Genomic DNA, 17,464 nt, shown 5'->3' with positions numbered 1-17,464 from the left:
TAAGAAATAAAAATATAGAATAAAGTACAAATTAAAAAATATAAGAATTTTTTTAAAAATATAAATTTTAATATAAAAAGTAGTTATTTAAGAAATTTTAAGTAAAAATATAATATGTTAAAGTTAGTGTATAATTTTATTTTAATAATATATGTACAATTAATATTATGATAAATATTTTTAATGTGTAATTAATTTTTATATAATATTATATATATAATTATTAAATATATATTATTAAAAATAATTAATTATTAAAAAAGGAAATGATGGGATTGAAAAGACAATTGAGGAGATGTTTGTGCTCCCTTCTGCCGCCTGCCAATGCATTATATATATATATATATTATTAGTCAGAACACAGGAATTTGTTGGTCGTCCGAAGCGCGTTTTTCTCGCTCTGTTTTGCTGTCGTCCGAACACGGGAATTTATTGATTGTCAGAAACGCGTCTTGCTTGGATGCAAATGGTCAAGGAAAATATTATTGGTATAAAAAAATATTATTAATATATTTTTGTGTATATCTTAAATTATATAAAAATATATTAATGACAAAAAAATCTCTCATGAAGTGTATAGAGGTGCGTGAATTGTATGTAAAATGTAGGATATTTTGATCATAATACATCTTTATGTAAATCAAGATATACAAAAAAAAATTATATATCTAACATGATTCAAAGGTGAAATTCCTAGCCTTAAGTCCAGACACTGCCTCACGTACGTGGTGAAACGCATTTTTCTTGCTCTGTCTTGCTGTCGTCCGAACACGAGAATTAAACCATTTTTTATCATTTTTAAAAGCTCCTGAGACGTTTCACAACTTATAGAAATGGTTCAAAACAAATAAATTAAAATTAAATTATTAATCATACAAATAAATATAAAAAAATTTATATAGAAAAATAAAATAATAACAACTCCAAAAAAAAAAAATTAAAAACCTAAATTATGGACCTTGCATTAGCAAACTGATACTGTTAAATCTAATTAATCAAACAATTATCACATTAATTAAAATATCAGAAAATGATTGCCCAACTTTCTCAAACTGATTATTTGTAGTTGTAACCACTAACAAGATAAGAATAGTAGTCGTTATTAGTACCATATTCTATAATCTATATATCTATGTATGCAACTTCTAACACTCAATTATGTAAATCAACAGATCATGCTTTATCTTAAAGAATTCATAAAAAGATTGATCGATAGATCTTCATCATGTTCATTTGATGAATCCTGTACATAGAAGAGACAAAGTCAATAAAGGAGCTCAAGTCAACACATTTGTGGAAAAACAAAGGTCTATTAGCGTGAACAACTGGACCCATGTTGTGTGTTTCATTAGGTTTATTTTCCTGATTGACAAAGAAGTATATAAGGATCAAATGCTTCGTTTTGATCTATTCAAGAGGGTGTCATCTAAGATTTACTAGTAGAGGCTGTTGTAAGCAAGTCGAGTTTGGTTTGGTTCATTAATAGGTTGTGATTTGTTAAGTCTCAATTCGAATCTCTTAATTTATTGGGTCAAAAACTCCCAATCTAAATTTGTACACGTTAACTAAACAGATAAACATGTTGTTTATCTGTTCAATACATGTTAAGATTAACATGTATCAATTAAGTTGACTCATTAACCTATTCAAGTACTTATTTAAATTTAAATACGAACTAAAATATTAAAACTCAAAATAAAATAAAGTAACTTACAAATTACTAATTAAGTGATTAATTTCGTTTGGATTCTGTTTATGTAATCTAAAATAATCAAGACATAAACTAAGAACACTACATCCATATTCAAGATACAATTTGAAAAGTAATCAAAATATTGATAATAAAAACATATAAATATGAGCAAAAAGTGAAAAAATAGAAATTGAAAAAGTTGTTGAAGGCTAAAGGACTACATCCATAGTTAAGATACAATTTAAAAAGTAATCAAAATATTAATAATAAAAACATATAAATATGAGCAGAAAGTGAAGGAATAGAAATTGAAACAGTTGTTGAAAGTATTTTGAAAATTAGTAAATATTTTAATTAATGGGTCATAACATGTCAATTTTGATTTCAGGTTCGTGTTGACCCATTTAAACCTACATTATTATAGAGTCAGTTCTGAATTTTTTCAAGTTGATCTCTTATCAACCCAAATCTAAAAAATTCTTATCCAATGATGAACCAAACATATTAAAAGTCAATCCAAACCCACTAATTTCTTGTCAAGTTTGGATTTGATCATTAGGTTTGGATTTGATCATTAGGTCAAGTGATCTATTGACAGATCTACTTAATAACATGTCAGTGCTTGCAAATTAGATTTCGAACAACTTTACTTTTAAAATACATGTTATTTTTCTAAAGGATGAAGTTGAGTTGCTTTAAAGCAAAAACAAAGAATCCCTACTCTATGAGTGTACAGAATTGTTACATTTAGATGATTTGATATACACATTTAAAGACACTCATTGTGACATTAAAGGGCATTCATTTACATATAGAAACTTGAAATCAAATGACTGAAATACACCAAGTAACGAGTTTCACAAGCTATGAAATATTGTTCAATCTAGTTGACATTACTACAGGCAAGGACTTCAAATGATGCAAAACTGGACCTGTCTGTATAGTGTTCGGCTGTTCATCTAGTAAGCCGAAATGGTCATCGCCTAATGGAGCCCTGCAATGAGCAGCAAAACATGGTTATGAAATGATTTTCGCATTGATTCTTCATGAAAATTCTTACCATATTCAAGCCCAAAAACAAAATATGAATTAAAAGAAAAGAAGGAAACAGAAACAGATGTGAAATTGCTTACTGTAGAGCAAGTAGTATGCAATTATAGGGAAGCTTAGACCATATACAATGGCCCCAACTGCAATCTGGGAAACTGACTTCATCTGATTGCCGCTGATTGAGCAAGGCATCTCAAGGGCCTGAGAAATGGTTTTCTGGGAGTCAGCAACGTGCCTGCTCAACGAATTCAACCTTTAAACTTGTCCGTAAGTCCCACTAGAGTTCGAGGTTTTGAGTTCGTGAAAAAAAGTGATCATCTCGATCTTAGCTCGAAGAGAAGTGACTTCATTCTGCAATTCTATCTCCTTCCAATGGAGAGTCTTAGCCCACTGAGAAATCCTCTCGGATTTTCTTGAAGTCACTGTGAAGGCAACCGCGTTTCCAGAGAAGAATGAAAGTGCCACCAAAACAGAGACTTTTGCCGCCACATAGGGATAGAACAGTTGGAGAAAGATGGAGGCAAGGCCATGGAACAGCATTAGTGTCTGAACATTGCTTCCGTATGTGGCATTTGCTTCATTTGCATCTTTCCAAAGCTCGTGTGCTTCTTCGTATGTGCTGTTGATCCTTCTCTTGACCGATGCTTGTCGAGTTTCCAATCGATTGATGAGCTGCTCGAGCGATTCAGCTGCTTCAGTTTTTGTCACTTCGTTGGAAGCTGAGGTTGAACCTGCAAAGAACGTGAGAAGTCACTGTAGTCTTGAAGCATCTAAGAACATCTGATACAAAACAAAGCAAATCACAAAGCCACACTACAAAAAAAGGGGTTATTCCCGGTGTCTTAAGAAGAACTCTGTGCCGCAGGGAAAAGCTTATCGCGTTTCTAAATGCCGGAAAATATTACCGGAGCTTAACAACATGCATTCGTATATGCATTGTTACCTGTATCCTCCCTGTTGGCTTCTGTGCCTGTCGAAACAAAATATTGTATTTGTTAGGATCCAACATTAAACTTGCAAATGAACATCCTATCATACATTAAAAAGAGTTGATTGAACTTAGGAGAAAACAAAAAAGATTGATTGTTTCTATTAATAAGTCACAACAAACAAAAGAACCATAACCCATTAATGTATCAAACTCACCATTACTCTTCTTGTAGCCACAGTAGGCAAATGTTCCTACAAAAATGACAAGAAAAGGAACAATCATATTCTTATTCAAGTATCTAAAAATCAAGCAAAATGGACCATAATGTTTATAGTACAATTAAACTATATACTCTTTAAGAATGTTCCACCATTCAGCTATGTGAGGGAATTTTCTAGCCCTGATTTCAAGAATCTGTAAACCCATTCTGTTCTTCAGTATGAATCTCACATTCTTATGACTTCAAGCAAGATAAACCACAGATTTTGCAAGAAAATGACATGAATGTACGGCATGTTCACACATAAAAGTACACTTTGAGTAGCTAATATTCAAATTTTTATTAGATTAAGTTAAAAGAGGACCATTACAGAACCAAAACTAACTCTAGGATGTTTAAGTGTGGCTCATATAAGCTTAAGTGCCATGGAGGGACCTTGCATAACAGTTGAACACAGAAGACTAATAGCCTGAATCAGTGCAACCATAATCGTCGGATCCATCTTGTCGTCCTGTTGTTGGCCTCGAGCCCAAATCTTGTTTCTTGAAGGCAACTTCTTTCACCCTGCAACAGATTAAGTTGATTTTCCACAAACTGATGAAAAGAAATGTCAAAGAAAAACTTGCCAGGATAATCAATAATGTTAACTACTGTTTAAGCTCCCATTGTGATCAAATCTAAGAGTTACAGATACTTGCCAGAAAAAACAAGTTCATAAAGAACACAAGATACTAACCCTTTCCCATTTTACTTCATTCATCCACCCAAAAAGAATCAATAATGATCTCCTTAAGCCCCAATTCAGAACAGAAAGATCAGAATTCGATTTATTTACCGCTTTCTCTGTCTGATTTCAGCCAGAATGTTCAAAATGGACAAATCAGCTGAACATGGAAATTAGGAAAAAGAAGAAATTACTTGGGTATTTTTTTTATGATTTCTGTTCATTTATCAATCTTTCAGGCAAACCTAACACCTATATGATTTCTATTCAGTATATTGACATGTATGAAGCTACAGGTTTTGGGAAATTCAAGAGCAAAATAAGAGAGAAGAGTTTCAGTTTCATGAGCCCAGAAGATATTTTCATTTTCTGGAAAAGCTCCAGGAAAATGTCTCTATTTTCTGGGAAAAAAAGCTTGTGGAAATATCTTGCCAGTTGGAGAGTACATCATCTGCACCATTCTTCCATCGAAGAAATGGAATAAAAGGAGCACTCAGATGATAATACAAGAATGAACCACAGAGAAAAGTCAATCCAGCAAGTCTTTGGGAAAAATGAAAAAAAATAATTAAAAGAAAAATATTTGTCAGAACGTCTCAATCGATCAACATACAATTTCTATCACCCAGCTGTAGATCAATAGATCATGGTTAAAGTTTACACAAAATTAAGAACCCAGAAAAAGATCTTCATATCATATATATATATTCATTTTGTTTGAGACGCACAAACAGTTGGGTTTTCTCAGGAAGAACATGGGGTGATATCTTACCAATTGTAGGAGATGGAGGAAATGCCACAACTCTTCTTGAATGAACAAGCAAAGATCTATGTTGATGTAGTTTACAGAGAGCAGTAACCAGCAAGCGAAGAACTAGATTGATGCGTGTGCCTCTGTGTGCATATATATACAGAGAGATAGAGAGAGAGAAGGGCCAGGTCAATAGAAGAGATTAAATGAACCAACCGGTGGAAAAAGTGTAGATAGAAGAGAGTGTGCATATATATAGAGAGAGACAGAGAGACAGAAGGCCGCCGGGGGAAAAAAGGGTAGATAGAAGAAAGAGAGAGAGAGAGGAAGAGGAAGAGTTAGACATGGCCATGGTTCATGAATCGTCGGTTCCGGTTCATGAACCGCCGGTTCCGGTTCAAAAAATATTTGAACTTGAACCGAACCGCCCAATGGCGGTTTGGGACGGTTCGGTTCCGGTTCCGGTTCGTGCCGGTTCGGTCAACGGTTTGGACCGGTTCGGTCAACGGTTTGAGCCGGTTCGGTCAACGGTTCCGGTTCTGGTTCAAACCGAATTTTTTTAATTTTTTTTAAATATTGTTGTATTCAATTTTGGTCCTTATTCCGTTGTTCGGTTCGGTTTGGTTTCGATTTTTAATTGTTAAATGTAATTGTAAATATAAATATTCTCAACCATATTTTTAATAAAAAAACACTACTAAAAATTGAAGAAATATAAGTAATAATTTCATTAAAAATAATTAAAACAACTAAACAAGTATGTAATACAAGTAATTAATTTTTACAAATGTGAAAAATAAAAAATAAAAAATAGAATTAGACTTAATTTCATTAAAAAATAATTACAACAAAAATGTAATACAAGTAATTAATTTTTACAAATGTGAAAAAAAATAAAATATGGACTTGGATCCTACGCATCTTCATTGGAGTCAGAAGTCGCCGTTGTTGAACCATCATTAACCCATTCGTCAGATGATGATGAATGGATAAGTTCTTCTTGACGTCGCATGTTAGCTCTTTCCCAATCATCGAGGCAAACTTGAGCTTCCAATGATTCTGGAGCCAATCTTGATCTTCTTTCGTCCAAAATGTTGCCTCCACTACTGAATGTTTGTTCAACGGCTACAGTTGAAGCTGGAACTGCAAGAAGTTGACTTGCAATAATTGCAAGAGTTGGAAATGTCTCCTTGTGCCTTTTCCACCACTCCAAAATTTCAAAATTTAAACCTATATCATCACCAAACTCAAAAACTGTGGTTAGATAAGTTTCGAACTCCGAATGTGAGCTCGATCTAGGTTTTTTCCTCCTTTGATCTAAAAATTTATGACCCCATTTCATTGGTTGGGAGGAAGAGGAATGCGAAGCCATGGATGGAAATGATTCTTCACTACTAGGAGCAATAACATATGCTTCATATAATTGATTGCATAAAGTTCTAACCTTAAAAATTATAATATTCACATCAATTTCTTCATTATTTTCTAATCCTAACAACGAATAATAGTTAGACAAACACTCAATTAAACCATCAAATTTACACCTAGGATCAAATATCATAGTAACAAGAAAAATTTCAGGAATAAATTGATAATAACGTAACTATTTTTCTCTCATTTCTAAAACAGCATGACAAATTTCTTCAACATTAATTCCTTCCATTAATACACCGGCCACATTCATTGCTTCTATTAAAAATTGATGTGAAGTTGGTTTATAAACACTACTAAGTGTATGAGTAGCATCATTAAAAATTCGTAAAATATTCAAAATTGAACTACAAACATTCCACATAGTTGGAAAAATAGGATATTGTGGAATATAATTTGCTGCAAAAGAACACAATAAATCTTTATATTCAAAAGATTGATTAAGTAATTTAAAAGTTGAGTTCCAACGAGTAGGGACATCTTTTGAAAAATGTTTTGGGGTTTGACCATTGGAGGTGCAAAAATGTGCCCATGCTTTTGCAGTTCGAGGGTGTACCCAAATATAAGAAATAACATTTCTAATTGGATCTAAATAAGAATTAAGTGACTTAATACCATCTTGAACACATAAATTTAAAACATGACATGCACATCTAACATGAAAAAATCTTCCACCAAAATTTGGTTGGCAAATTCTTTTCAATTCATTAATAGAAGCAGTATTAGCCGATGCATTATCAAAAGAAATTGAAAAAATTCTATTAACTAATCTATATTCTTGTAAAATTTGTTGAATTAATCTACAAATATTTTCAGCATTATGACTTTCATCAAAACATCGATACGCAAGAATTCTTTTTTGTAAAACATAATTTTTCATCAACCCAATGACAAGTAATACCCATATATGAATGAGTTTGCCAATGATCACTCCAAATATCACTACAAATAGAAACATTAATATTATTGTTTTGAAAATATGTTATCAATTCAATTTTTGAGTTTTTAAACAATTTTAACAAATTCTTTTTCAAAGTATTTCTAGGAATTGATTTAAAACTAGGATTAACAAAGTTTTGACAAAATCGAGTAAAACCTAATTTTTCACCAAAACTAAAAGATAAATGATCAATTGCTACCATTTCAGCTAAACCAGACCTACAATTAGCTTCATTATAATGAAATAATTGAGGAGAGTTTGAAGAGGTAGCAAACCCGGATATTTGTGTTTGATCGCGGCTCAATCCAACCTTGAGCGGGTGCTTTGTTTGCAAATGTCGGGTGAAAGTACCATATCCACCTCCTTGCTTGAATTTGTATACTTGATTACAATAATTACAAGATACATCAAATTTACCATCTCCTTTTGGTGTTTTCTTGAAATGAATATTAAAAATATTAGAAGTAGAAATTTTTCCACCTCCCTTTTGTTGAGTTTCACTCTCTTGTGTTTGAAAATTTTGAGTTTCAAACTCAACATTTTCAACATTTTCAAAATTTCTACCTTCACTTGCCATTTTTTTGAAAAAAGTATGATAATAAAAAAATATAATAATGATAAAATAATATAGTAACAAGTAATAAATAATTAACAATATAATTGAATAAATTGATAAATAACAAAATCAGAAGATTGAAGAAATTGAAATTGAAATATTAAATGAGAGACAAAATTGAGAGAATAATAGCTTGAGACTTGAGAGAGAGAGAGAGAGAGAGAGAGAGAAAGTGTGAAAAATGAGTGGGGGAGGGAGGGGTATATATAGATAGGAATTATAAAATTTAAAAAAAAAAAAAATTGACTGGGGGTGGCAGCCAACGGTCCAATTTTGGACCGTTGGGGGAGGGGGGGCACGGCCGCACAGGGACGGGGGGGAGCACGGGGGGGGGGGGGGGGGAGGGGGGGCCAACGGTCCGGTTCCGCGGAACCTTGAATCGGAACCGGACCGAATTTCGCCTGTTCGGTCCAGTTCCGGTTCTGGCCGGTCCGGTTCCGGTTCGAACCGCCGGTCCGATTCAATTTTGGCCATGTCTAGGAAGAGTAAGAGGCCGCCGGGGGGGCCGGGGGGGGGAGGGGCCCGGGGCGGGAGGGCCAGCTCAATAGAAGTCAACCCACTGGTGGAAAAAGAAAAGCTAGTACGAATTTTAGTTAAATATATATTTTTATTTATTTATTTATATATTTTTATAATTATTTAATCTTTTTTGTTTTTTAATTACAATTTTAAAGTTACATTTTAAAATCAATTTAATTTCTGTAATTTTTTTTTATAATAGCTTAAACTTTTTATTGTATTGATTATATTTCTAAACTTATATTTTTAAATCAGTTTAACATTTATATTTTGACGTGAATAAAATGTAATATGTATTTTATTTTATATATAAAAATATAAATATTAAATTAACTTGAAAATATAAATTCAACATTATAATTAAAATAACAAAAAATTTGAGTTATTATAAAAAAAAAAGTCAAAGTAAAAGAATTAAATTAATTTAAAAATTAAATTTATATATATAATTGAAACAATAAAAATTTGAAGTGACCATACAAAAAAAAAAAATATAAAATCATAAGTGCAAAAATATGGATTTGGGCTTCTATTTTTTGAACTAAAGTTTGTTAGGGTTTAGGATCGAAAACAAAATACAATCAAACCATCAAGTATACAAATAAATACAAAAAATATACATAAAAGAACCAAATTAAAAAAAATTACGGTGAGAAAAGAATAAAATATTATCGTGATGATATTATTATTACAATAGTTATATAATTACTAATAATTTTATGGTAATTGAGTACCTTCTTACGTATAAATATACCCCTCATTTAAAGTGAGCGTCACTAAATTTTAGTGACAGATTTTTGAATCCCATCACACATCAGATGAGACTCTGCAAACCGTCATTGATTTATGATGGGAATTCCCCATCATAGATCATTTTAAAAAATTAAAAAAAAATTAAATTAATTTTTAAATAAAAAATAAAAATTTAATAAATAACAAGAAACCTTTTTAAAAATTTAAATTATATATATAATAAATAAAAATTTAAAATTAATTATAGAAATAATTAAAAAATTACATTAAAAAATATTAAAAATTTGAAATTGAAAACTTTTACTATTCTAAATAAAAAAATAATATTTATTAATATAATTACATAACAAAATAAGATACATTTATACTATGACTACTAAATAACAATCAATAAATTTTACATTTTAATTTCTAAATGTAACAAATAATATAAACAATTAAACTAAAACTAAACTACACAAAATAACTAAAATTAAACTAACACAAAATAACTAACTTTAAACAATTAAACTAAACAAAACTAACAACACTGAATAACACAAAATAACTAAAATTAAACTAACAAAAAATAACTAACTTTAAACAATTAAACTAAACTAAACTAACAATACAGAATAATTAAAATTAAACTAACATAAAATAACTATTAACTGAATAATAAAACTAACTTTAAATTAAATTACCTCCAAAAGATTGAAAAAACGATAGTAATGGCACAAAGGCGACACCAGTGAGAGGCAACAACGGACGAAGAAAATAGCGCGGAGGGAGATATGAGAGAAGAGAGAAATCGCAGAGGGAGATGAGGAAGAAGAAAATAGTGCGGAGGGAGATGTGGGAGAAGAGAGAAATCGCAGAGGGAGATGGGGGAGAAGAGAGAAATTACAGAGGAAGATGGGGAAAAAGAAAACAACGCGGGGAGAAAAGAAGGAGGGCAGGATTTTAAAATTATTGTTTAGTGACGGGGTTGACAGCCTGTCACTAAATCTGTGACGAGGGCTGACATCCCTATCACTAAATAGTGAGTTTAGTGACGAGACTGACAACCCGTCACTAAAGAACAAGTTTAGTGACGGGGATGTTAGCCCCCCGTCACTAAATTAGCTGACAGACCGTCACTAAATTTGTGATGGGGGCTAACAGCCCGGTCACTAAATCTGTGACGGGGGCTGACAGCCTCATCACTAAACAGCAAGTTTAGTGACGGGGTTGTCAGCCCCGTCACTAAATTTGTGTCGGAGTTGATAGCCCGTCACTAAATTTGTGACGGGGGTTGACTGCCCGTCACTAAACAGAGAAATTTAATGACGGGGGCTAACTGCTCCGTCACTAAACAACGAATTTAGTGACGAGGGCTTACAGCCTTGTCACTAAATCTTAAATTTTATATAAAACTAATCTTATATTTTTTAGTGACGGATGTTTGTCACTAAATCCGTCACTAAATTTAAATTTTCTTGTAGTGTTCCAGAGGTGTTGGGCCGGTTGAGACATCGTCTCGAGCTTCCTCAACACCATCGTGAAGGTAGCGGTGGTGGCGAAGGCGAGGGCAAAGAAAACGAGAACTCCCATTACAAAAGAGACCCAGGAGCTAACATGGGGGTAGTTTAGTGCGAGATGGATCCAAGCAACACCATGCAATATGGCATGAAAGCTTGAACATGGGGTATCCTGATTTTAACTGAAATTACCAAAATGCCCTTTCTAAGGAGGGCCCTAAGAACGTCACATGGTTAGTGACGTCTCATACTTAGGTCAAGGCTAAGGGATTTTCATGTTCAGGCCCAACATCTAACTTGGGGGTATACCCACTTCAAACAAAAGATTCAGCTCGAAAGATTGGGTCCAAGTCTAGGTATAAACCCCAATTCATGTCACCGTTCATTGACAACTACCACTAGTCTTAAATTCAATCATTTACGTGAGAGATCATAATCACTTATCATACATGAATCCAATTATCACATGGCATGTTCATGATTTTTTGCCAACCTTATAGTGTGTCTATACGAAAACATGAATTTCAAGAGTAAGATATTAAATGGATTATATTGTTATTGCATCATTTTACTTCGAGACTCATGGTTAACTTAATTATTAGAGAACATATGACAAATAGAATCTCATCCTCTTTTTGTAGGTCGGGTAAGTACTGGCTAAATTCATGATCGAGTATAGCCACGAATATCTCAAGATCAAGAAAACCTAGTTGAGAATTGAAGCTCAAGCGAGTCTAATAAAAATCAACTCCAAAAAAAAAAATTAAAAAGATGAATTATGGACCTTACATTAGCAAACTAATACTATTAGATTTGATAAATCAAACAATTATCACATTCATTAAAATACTAAGAAGCGATTGCACAGCCTTCTCACACTAATTATCTATAGTTACAGCTACAAACAAGACAAGAATAGTTATTAGTACCATATTCTATAATCTATATATCTATATATGCAACTTCTAACCCCCAATCCTGTAAATCAACAGATCATGCATTATCACAATGACCCAGAAAAAGATTTATCGATGGATCTTCATTATGTTCATTTGATGAATCTTGTACATAGAAAAGACAAAGTCAATAAAGGAGCTCAAGTCAACACAGTTGTGGAAAAAGAAAAGTCTGCCTGTATGAACAACTACGCATGTTGTGTTTCATTAGGTTTACTCTCCTTATTGACAGAGAACTTTGTAAGGATAGATGGTTCATTTTAATCTATTCAACAGGGTGGTATTTAAGATTTAGTAGTAGAGGCTATCGCAAAAAGTCGAGTTTGATTCGGGTCATGATTTGTTAAGTCTCAATCCGGACCTAATGTGTTAAATTTATTGAACCAAAAACTCTCAATCTAAATCTGAACATGTTAACTAAGCATATAAACATGTTAAGGTTAACGTGCATAAATTAGGTTAACCCATTAATTTATTTAAGTACTTATTTAAATTTAAATACTAATTAAAATATTAAAATTCAAAATAAAATAAAGTAACTCATAAATTACTAATTAAGTGACTAATTTCGTTTTGATTCTTTTGCACAATTCAAAATAGTCAAGACATAAACTAAGAATAGCACATCCATCATTCGTGATACAATTTGAAAAGTAATCAAAATATTAATAACAAAAACATATGAATATGAGTAGAAAGTGAAAGAATGGAAATTGAAAAAGTTGTTGAGAGTATTTTGAAAATTAACAAATATTTTAATTAATAGGTCATAACAGGTTGATTTCTGTTTCGAATTTCATGTCAACCCATTTAAACTTACATTATTATAGAGTTGATTCTGAGATTCTTCAAGTTGACATATGTTACAGGTATTTTCTAGACCGCACTGTATAGGCTGAAAATAGTCCAGTGGATCAAGCCTAATCCTTCGAAGCCCAGTAAGTCCCAAGTTAAAGACATCAAGGCGAGGTCGCAGCTCACTTTGACTGGGCCCAGATCATGGAATGCCTCAAGCTGCAAGACACGTCGTCAAGTTATTCAACTCGCATTACGAAGATATAGCGAATTAATTTATTGGAAATTGTTAGAGAAGAAGTCAACATTCCTAATCTAAGGCAAATCGAATCTCTACGAATGCGGAATTAGTTCTTGATTTGGTGAAGCTGATAAGGAAATATTATCTTTGTGATATTATCCTTTCATTTTGGATTTTTTCCAAATTATAAACACTCTATACTATAAATAGGTGTCAAAAACCATTATATGCAAGAAAGAACAATAATATACTATTATTCTGCTAAAATAACTAGAGGTACAGTCGTGGACTAGATATCGTTTAGGCCGAACCATATAAAAAAACTTCCTTACATACTTCCTCTTCCTTTCTTTTTCTTTGAAATCATGTTTACTTTCTCAGTGTGGACAAACAAATCACGGTCGACTGATTCCCAACGTCGAAAACATGTTATTAAGACGAACTCAAAAAACTCTTCTTAGCTCAATCCAATAATGACCCAAATATGTTAAGGGTTAATCCAAACTCACTAATTTCTTATCGAGTTTGAATTGATCATTAGGTCAAATGATCTATTAACAACCCTACTTAGTAACATGTCAGTGTTTGCAAATTAGATTTCAAACACCTTTACTTTTAAAATACAGTTATTTTTCTAAAGGATGAAGTTGAATTGCTTTAAAGCGAAAACAAAGAATCCCTACTCTATGCGTGTGCAGAATTGTTACCTTTAGATGATTTGATATACACATTTAAAGATATTCATTGTGACATTAAAGGGCATTCATTTACATATAGAAACTTGAAATCAAATGACTGAAATACACCAAGTAACGAGTTTCACAAGCTATGAAATATCGTTCAATCTAGTTGACATTACAGGCAAGGACTTCAAATGATGCAAAACTGGACCTGTCTGTATAATGTTCAGCTGTTCATCCCGTAAGCCGAAATGGTCGTTGCCTAATGGAGCCCTGCAATGAGCAGCAAAGCATGGTTATGAAATGATTTTCGCATTGATTCTTCATGAAAATTCTTACCATATTCAAGCCCAAAAACAAAATATGAATTAAGAGAAAAGAAGGAAACAGAAACAGATGTAAAATTGCTTACTGTAGAGCAAGTAGTATGCAATTATAGGGAAGCTTAGACCATATACAATGGCTCCAACTGCAATCTGGGAAACTGACTTCATCTGATTGCTGCTGATTGAGCAAGACATCTCAAGAGCCAGAGAAATGGTTTTCTGGAAGTCAGCAACGTGCCCGCTCAGCAAATTCAACGCATAAACTAGTCCGTAAGTCCCACTAGAGTTCAAGGTTTTGAGTTCGTGCAAAAAAGTGATCATCTCGATCTTAGCTCGAAGAGAAGTGACTTCATTCTGCAACTCTATCTCCTTCCAATGGAGAGTCTTAGCCCACTGAGAAATCCTCTCGGATTTTCTTGAAGTCACTGTGAAGGCAACCGCGTTTCCAGAGAAGAATGAAAGTGCCACCAAAACAGAGACTTTTGCCGCCACATAGGGATAGAACAGTTGGAGAAAGATGGAGGCAAGGCCATGGAACAGCATTAGTGTCTGAACATTGTTTCCATATGTGGCGGTTGCTTCATTTGCATCTTTCGAAAGCTCGTGTGCTTCTTCGCATGTGCTGTTGATCCTTCTCTTCACCGATGCTTGTTGAGTATCCAATCGATTGATGCACCACTCGAGTGATTCAGCAGCCTCAGTTTTTGTCAATTCGCTGGAAAGTGAGGTTGGAACTGCAAAGAACATGAGGAGTCACTGTAGTTTTGAAGCATCCAAGAACATCTTATGCAAAACAAAGCAAATCACAAAGCCACACTACAAAAATGGGGGTTATTCCCAGTGTCTAAGAAGAACTCTCTGCCACAGGTTAAAGCTCATCGTGTTTCTAGAAGCTGGAAAATATTACCGGAGCTTAACGACATGCATTCATAATGATCGATTAAAAACCAGTAACCAGTTATATTCATTGTTACCTGTATCCAGGCTGTTGGCTTCTGTGCCTGTCGAAAGAAAATATTGTATTTGTTAGGATCTAACATTAAACTTGCAAATGAACATCCTATCACCCATTAATGTATCAAACTCACCATCACTTTTCTTGTTGCCATGGGAGGCAAATATTCCTACAAAAATAACAAGAAAAGGAACAATCATATTCTTATTCAAGTATCTGAAAAGGAACAATCATATTCTTATTCAAGTATCTAAAAATCAAGCAAAATGGACCATAATGTTTAGAGTACAATTAAACTATATACTCTTTAAGAATGCTCCACCATTCAGTTATGTGAGGGAATTTTCTAGCCCTGATTTCAAGAATCTATAAATCCATTCTGTTCTTCAGTATGAATCTCACATTCTTATGACTTCAAGCAAGATAAACCCTAGATTTTGCAAGAAAATGACATGAATGAATGGCATGTTCACACATAGAAGTACACTTTAAGTAGCTTATATTCCAATTTTTATTAGATTTAAGTTAAAAGAGGACCATTACAGAACCAAAACTAGCTCCAGGATGTTTAAGTTTAGCTAATACAGGTTTAAGTGTCATGGAGGGACCTTGCATAACAGTTGAACACAGAAGACTAATAGCCTGAATCAGTGCAACCATAATCGTCGGATCCATCTGGTCGTCCTGTTGTTGGCCTCGAGCCCAAATCTTGTTTCTTGAAGGCAACTTCTTTCGCCCTGCGACAGATTAAGTTGATTTTCCACAAACTGATGAAACGAAATGTCAAAGAAGAACTTGCCAGGATAATCAATAATGTTAACTACAGTTTAAGCTCCCATTGTGATCAAATCTAAAGAGTTACAGATACTTGCCAGAAAAAACCAAGTTCATAAGAACACGAGATACCATCCCTTTCCCATTTTACTTCGTCATTCATCCATCCAAAAATGAATCAATAATGATTTCCTTAAGCCCCAATTCAGAACAGAAAGATCAGAATTAGATTTATTTACCGCTTTCTCTGTCTGATTTCAGCCAGAATGTTGAAAATGGGCAAATCAGCTGAACATGGAAATTAGAAAAAGTAGAAATTACTTGGTTCTTTTTTTCATGATTTCTGTTCATTTATCACTAACACCTATATGATTTCTATTCAGTATATTGACATGTATGAAGCTACAGGTTTTGGGAAATTCAAGAGCAAAAGAAGAGAGAAGAGTTTCAGTTTCATGAACCCAGTAGATATTTTTATTTTCTGGGAAAAAAAAGCTTATGGAAAAGGGTTGATATCATACCAGTTGGAGAGTAGTACATCATCTGCACCATTCTTCCATCGAAGAAATGGAAACAAAGGTGCATTCAGAGGATACTGCAAGAATGAACCACGGAGAAAAGTCAAGTCAAAGCAAGTCTTCGTTTGTATGGTGGACTCTGTCTGCGTCCGTTTTTTACTATTCTAATGACAGTCTCAACCATTTATTTAGTGCCCATTTGCTTATCTGAGCGTATGATTGACTTCGACACCGAGTGAATCTTACAATATATTTTATCTAGTCTTCATATCGGGTCTTTTATCTTATTACGTTATATTGACCAATAGAGTTGCAAATAAGTAGAGCAATTTGTAGGCAGTTCAATTAAAATTAAGATCAATAAAATTCTACTCGTTAAATTTTAAAAATATATTTAATTAGAGATTTATAAATACTAATAGATTCAATTAGAAACTCGTAAAAAAACATATTCTATTCAAAATTTGCGAATAGCTCGTGAATAAATTCGTTTATAAATATTTTTATAGATTTATTTATAATTTTTTAAATATATTATTTAATATAAAGTTATGAAATTTTAAATTATTATAATAATATAACTAAATTGAATACATTTAATATTATTTATCTATATATGTGTGTGTGTGTGTGCAGGCACGTATGTGTATAAAAAAGAAATAATTGTAGAAAAAGAATTTATCGGAGAAATATTAGGGACTCGCCGGTGGTTGTCGACGATGATTTAGGGTAGAAAGGAGAAGTGAGTGATGGTTGCGACCATCCATCTTCTCTAACGACGACATGCTATTCTATGCTTGCAACAATATACCTTTTTTAGTGATAGTGATCGCCTATGACCATTCACTTTTTCGAATTGAAACGATGCCTGCAATAATTTCTTTCTCCACTGTCTACATCTATTTGAAACCATTCACCTTCTTCGATAATCTATATTCGACGCCAACTATCGCTAATTGCTACCGTCACTTGCCAACAAGCACTTGAGCTACACTTGAGTCAGTTCGATTTAATTGCATTTGCAACCTTTATCGACTAATGTTATAATTTTTGGTCATTTAGGACCAGATGCAAAAGCAAATTTCTGTTTTA

The 17,464-nt window shown here is 33.0% G+C and overlaps 2 protein-coding genes across 7 annotated transcripts in view; both read right to left on the bottom strand.

The window, feature by feature from the left end:
* Positions 1–17,464, bottom strand: part of LOC127797978 (uncharacterized) — an 84,376-nt gene that overhangs the window by 31,968 nt on the left and 34,944 nt on the right. The gene's annotated exons all lie outside the window — the stretch shown is intronic.
* LOC127797977 (uncharacterized) lies at positions 2,456–16,524 on the bottom strand. Of its 5 annotated transcripts, none has more exons than XR_008022311.1 (6): positions 16,094–16,367; positions 15,689–15,817; positions 3,890–3,925; positions 3,687–3,713; positions 2,827–3,474; positions 2,456–2,687 (listed from the first exon to the last, which is right to left on the bottom strand). XR_008022311.1 is itself a non-coding variant. In XM_052331227.1 (6 exons), exons 2-6 carry the CDS (start codon positions 15,753–15,755, stop codon positions 14,062–14,064), a joined length of 789 nt encoding a protein of 262 aa, XP_052187187.1. In that variant the 5' UTR covers positions 15,756–15,847; positions 16,376–16,524; the 3' UTR covers positions 13,813–14,061. The 5 variants fall into 5 exon arrangements, 4 of the variants coding, with proteins under 4 accessions (XP_052187187.1, XP_052187186.1, XP_052187185.1 ...); XM_052331227.1 differs by lacking the exons at positions 2,456–2,687; positions 2,827–3,474; positions 3,687–3,713; positions 3,890–3,925; positions 16,094–16,367 and adding exons at positions 13,813–14,072; positions 14,212–14,859; positions 15,100–15,126; positions 15,214–15,249; positions 16,376–16,524 and having other exon boundaries at positions 15,689–15,847; XM_052331226.1 differs by lacking the exons at positions 2,456–2,687; positions 2,827–3,474; positions 3,687–3,713; positions 3,890–3,925; positions 16,094–16,367 and adding exons at positions 13,813–14,072; positions 14,212–14,859; positions 15,100–15,126; positions 15,214–15,249; positions 16,376–16,524.

The sequence above is a fragment of the Diospyros lotus genome, chromosome 3, assembly GCF_014633365.1.
Source record: "Diospyros lotus cultivar Yz01 chromosome 3, ASM1463336v1, whole genome shotgun sequence".
Classification (NCBI taxonomy): Eukaryota; Viridiplantae; Streptophyta; class Magnoliopsida; order Ericales; family Ebenaceae; genus Diospyros; species Diospyros lotus.
The sequence above is the reverse complement of the archived record's forward strand: the minus strand, read 5'-3'. Positions and strand labels throughout refer to the sequence as shown.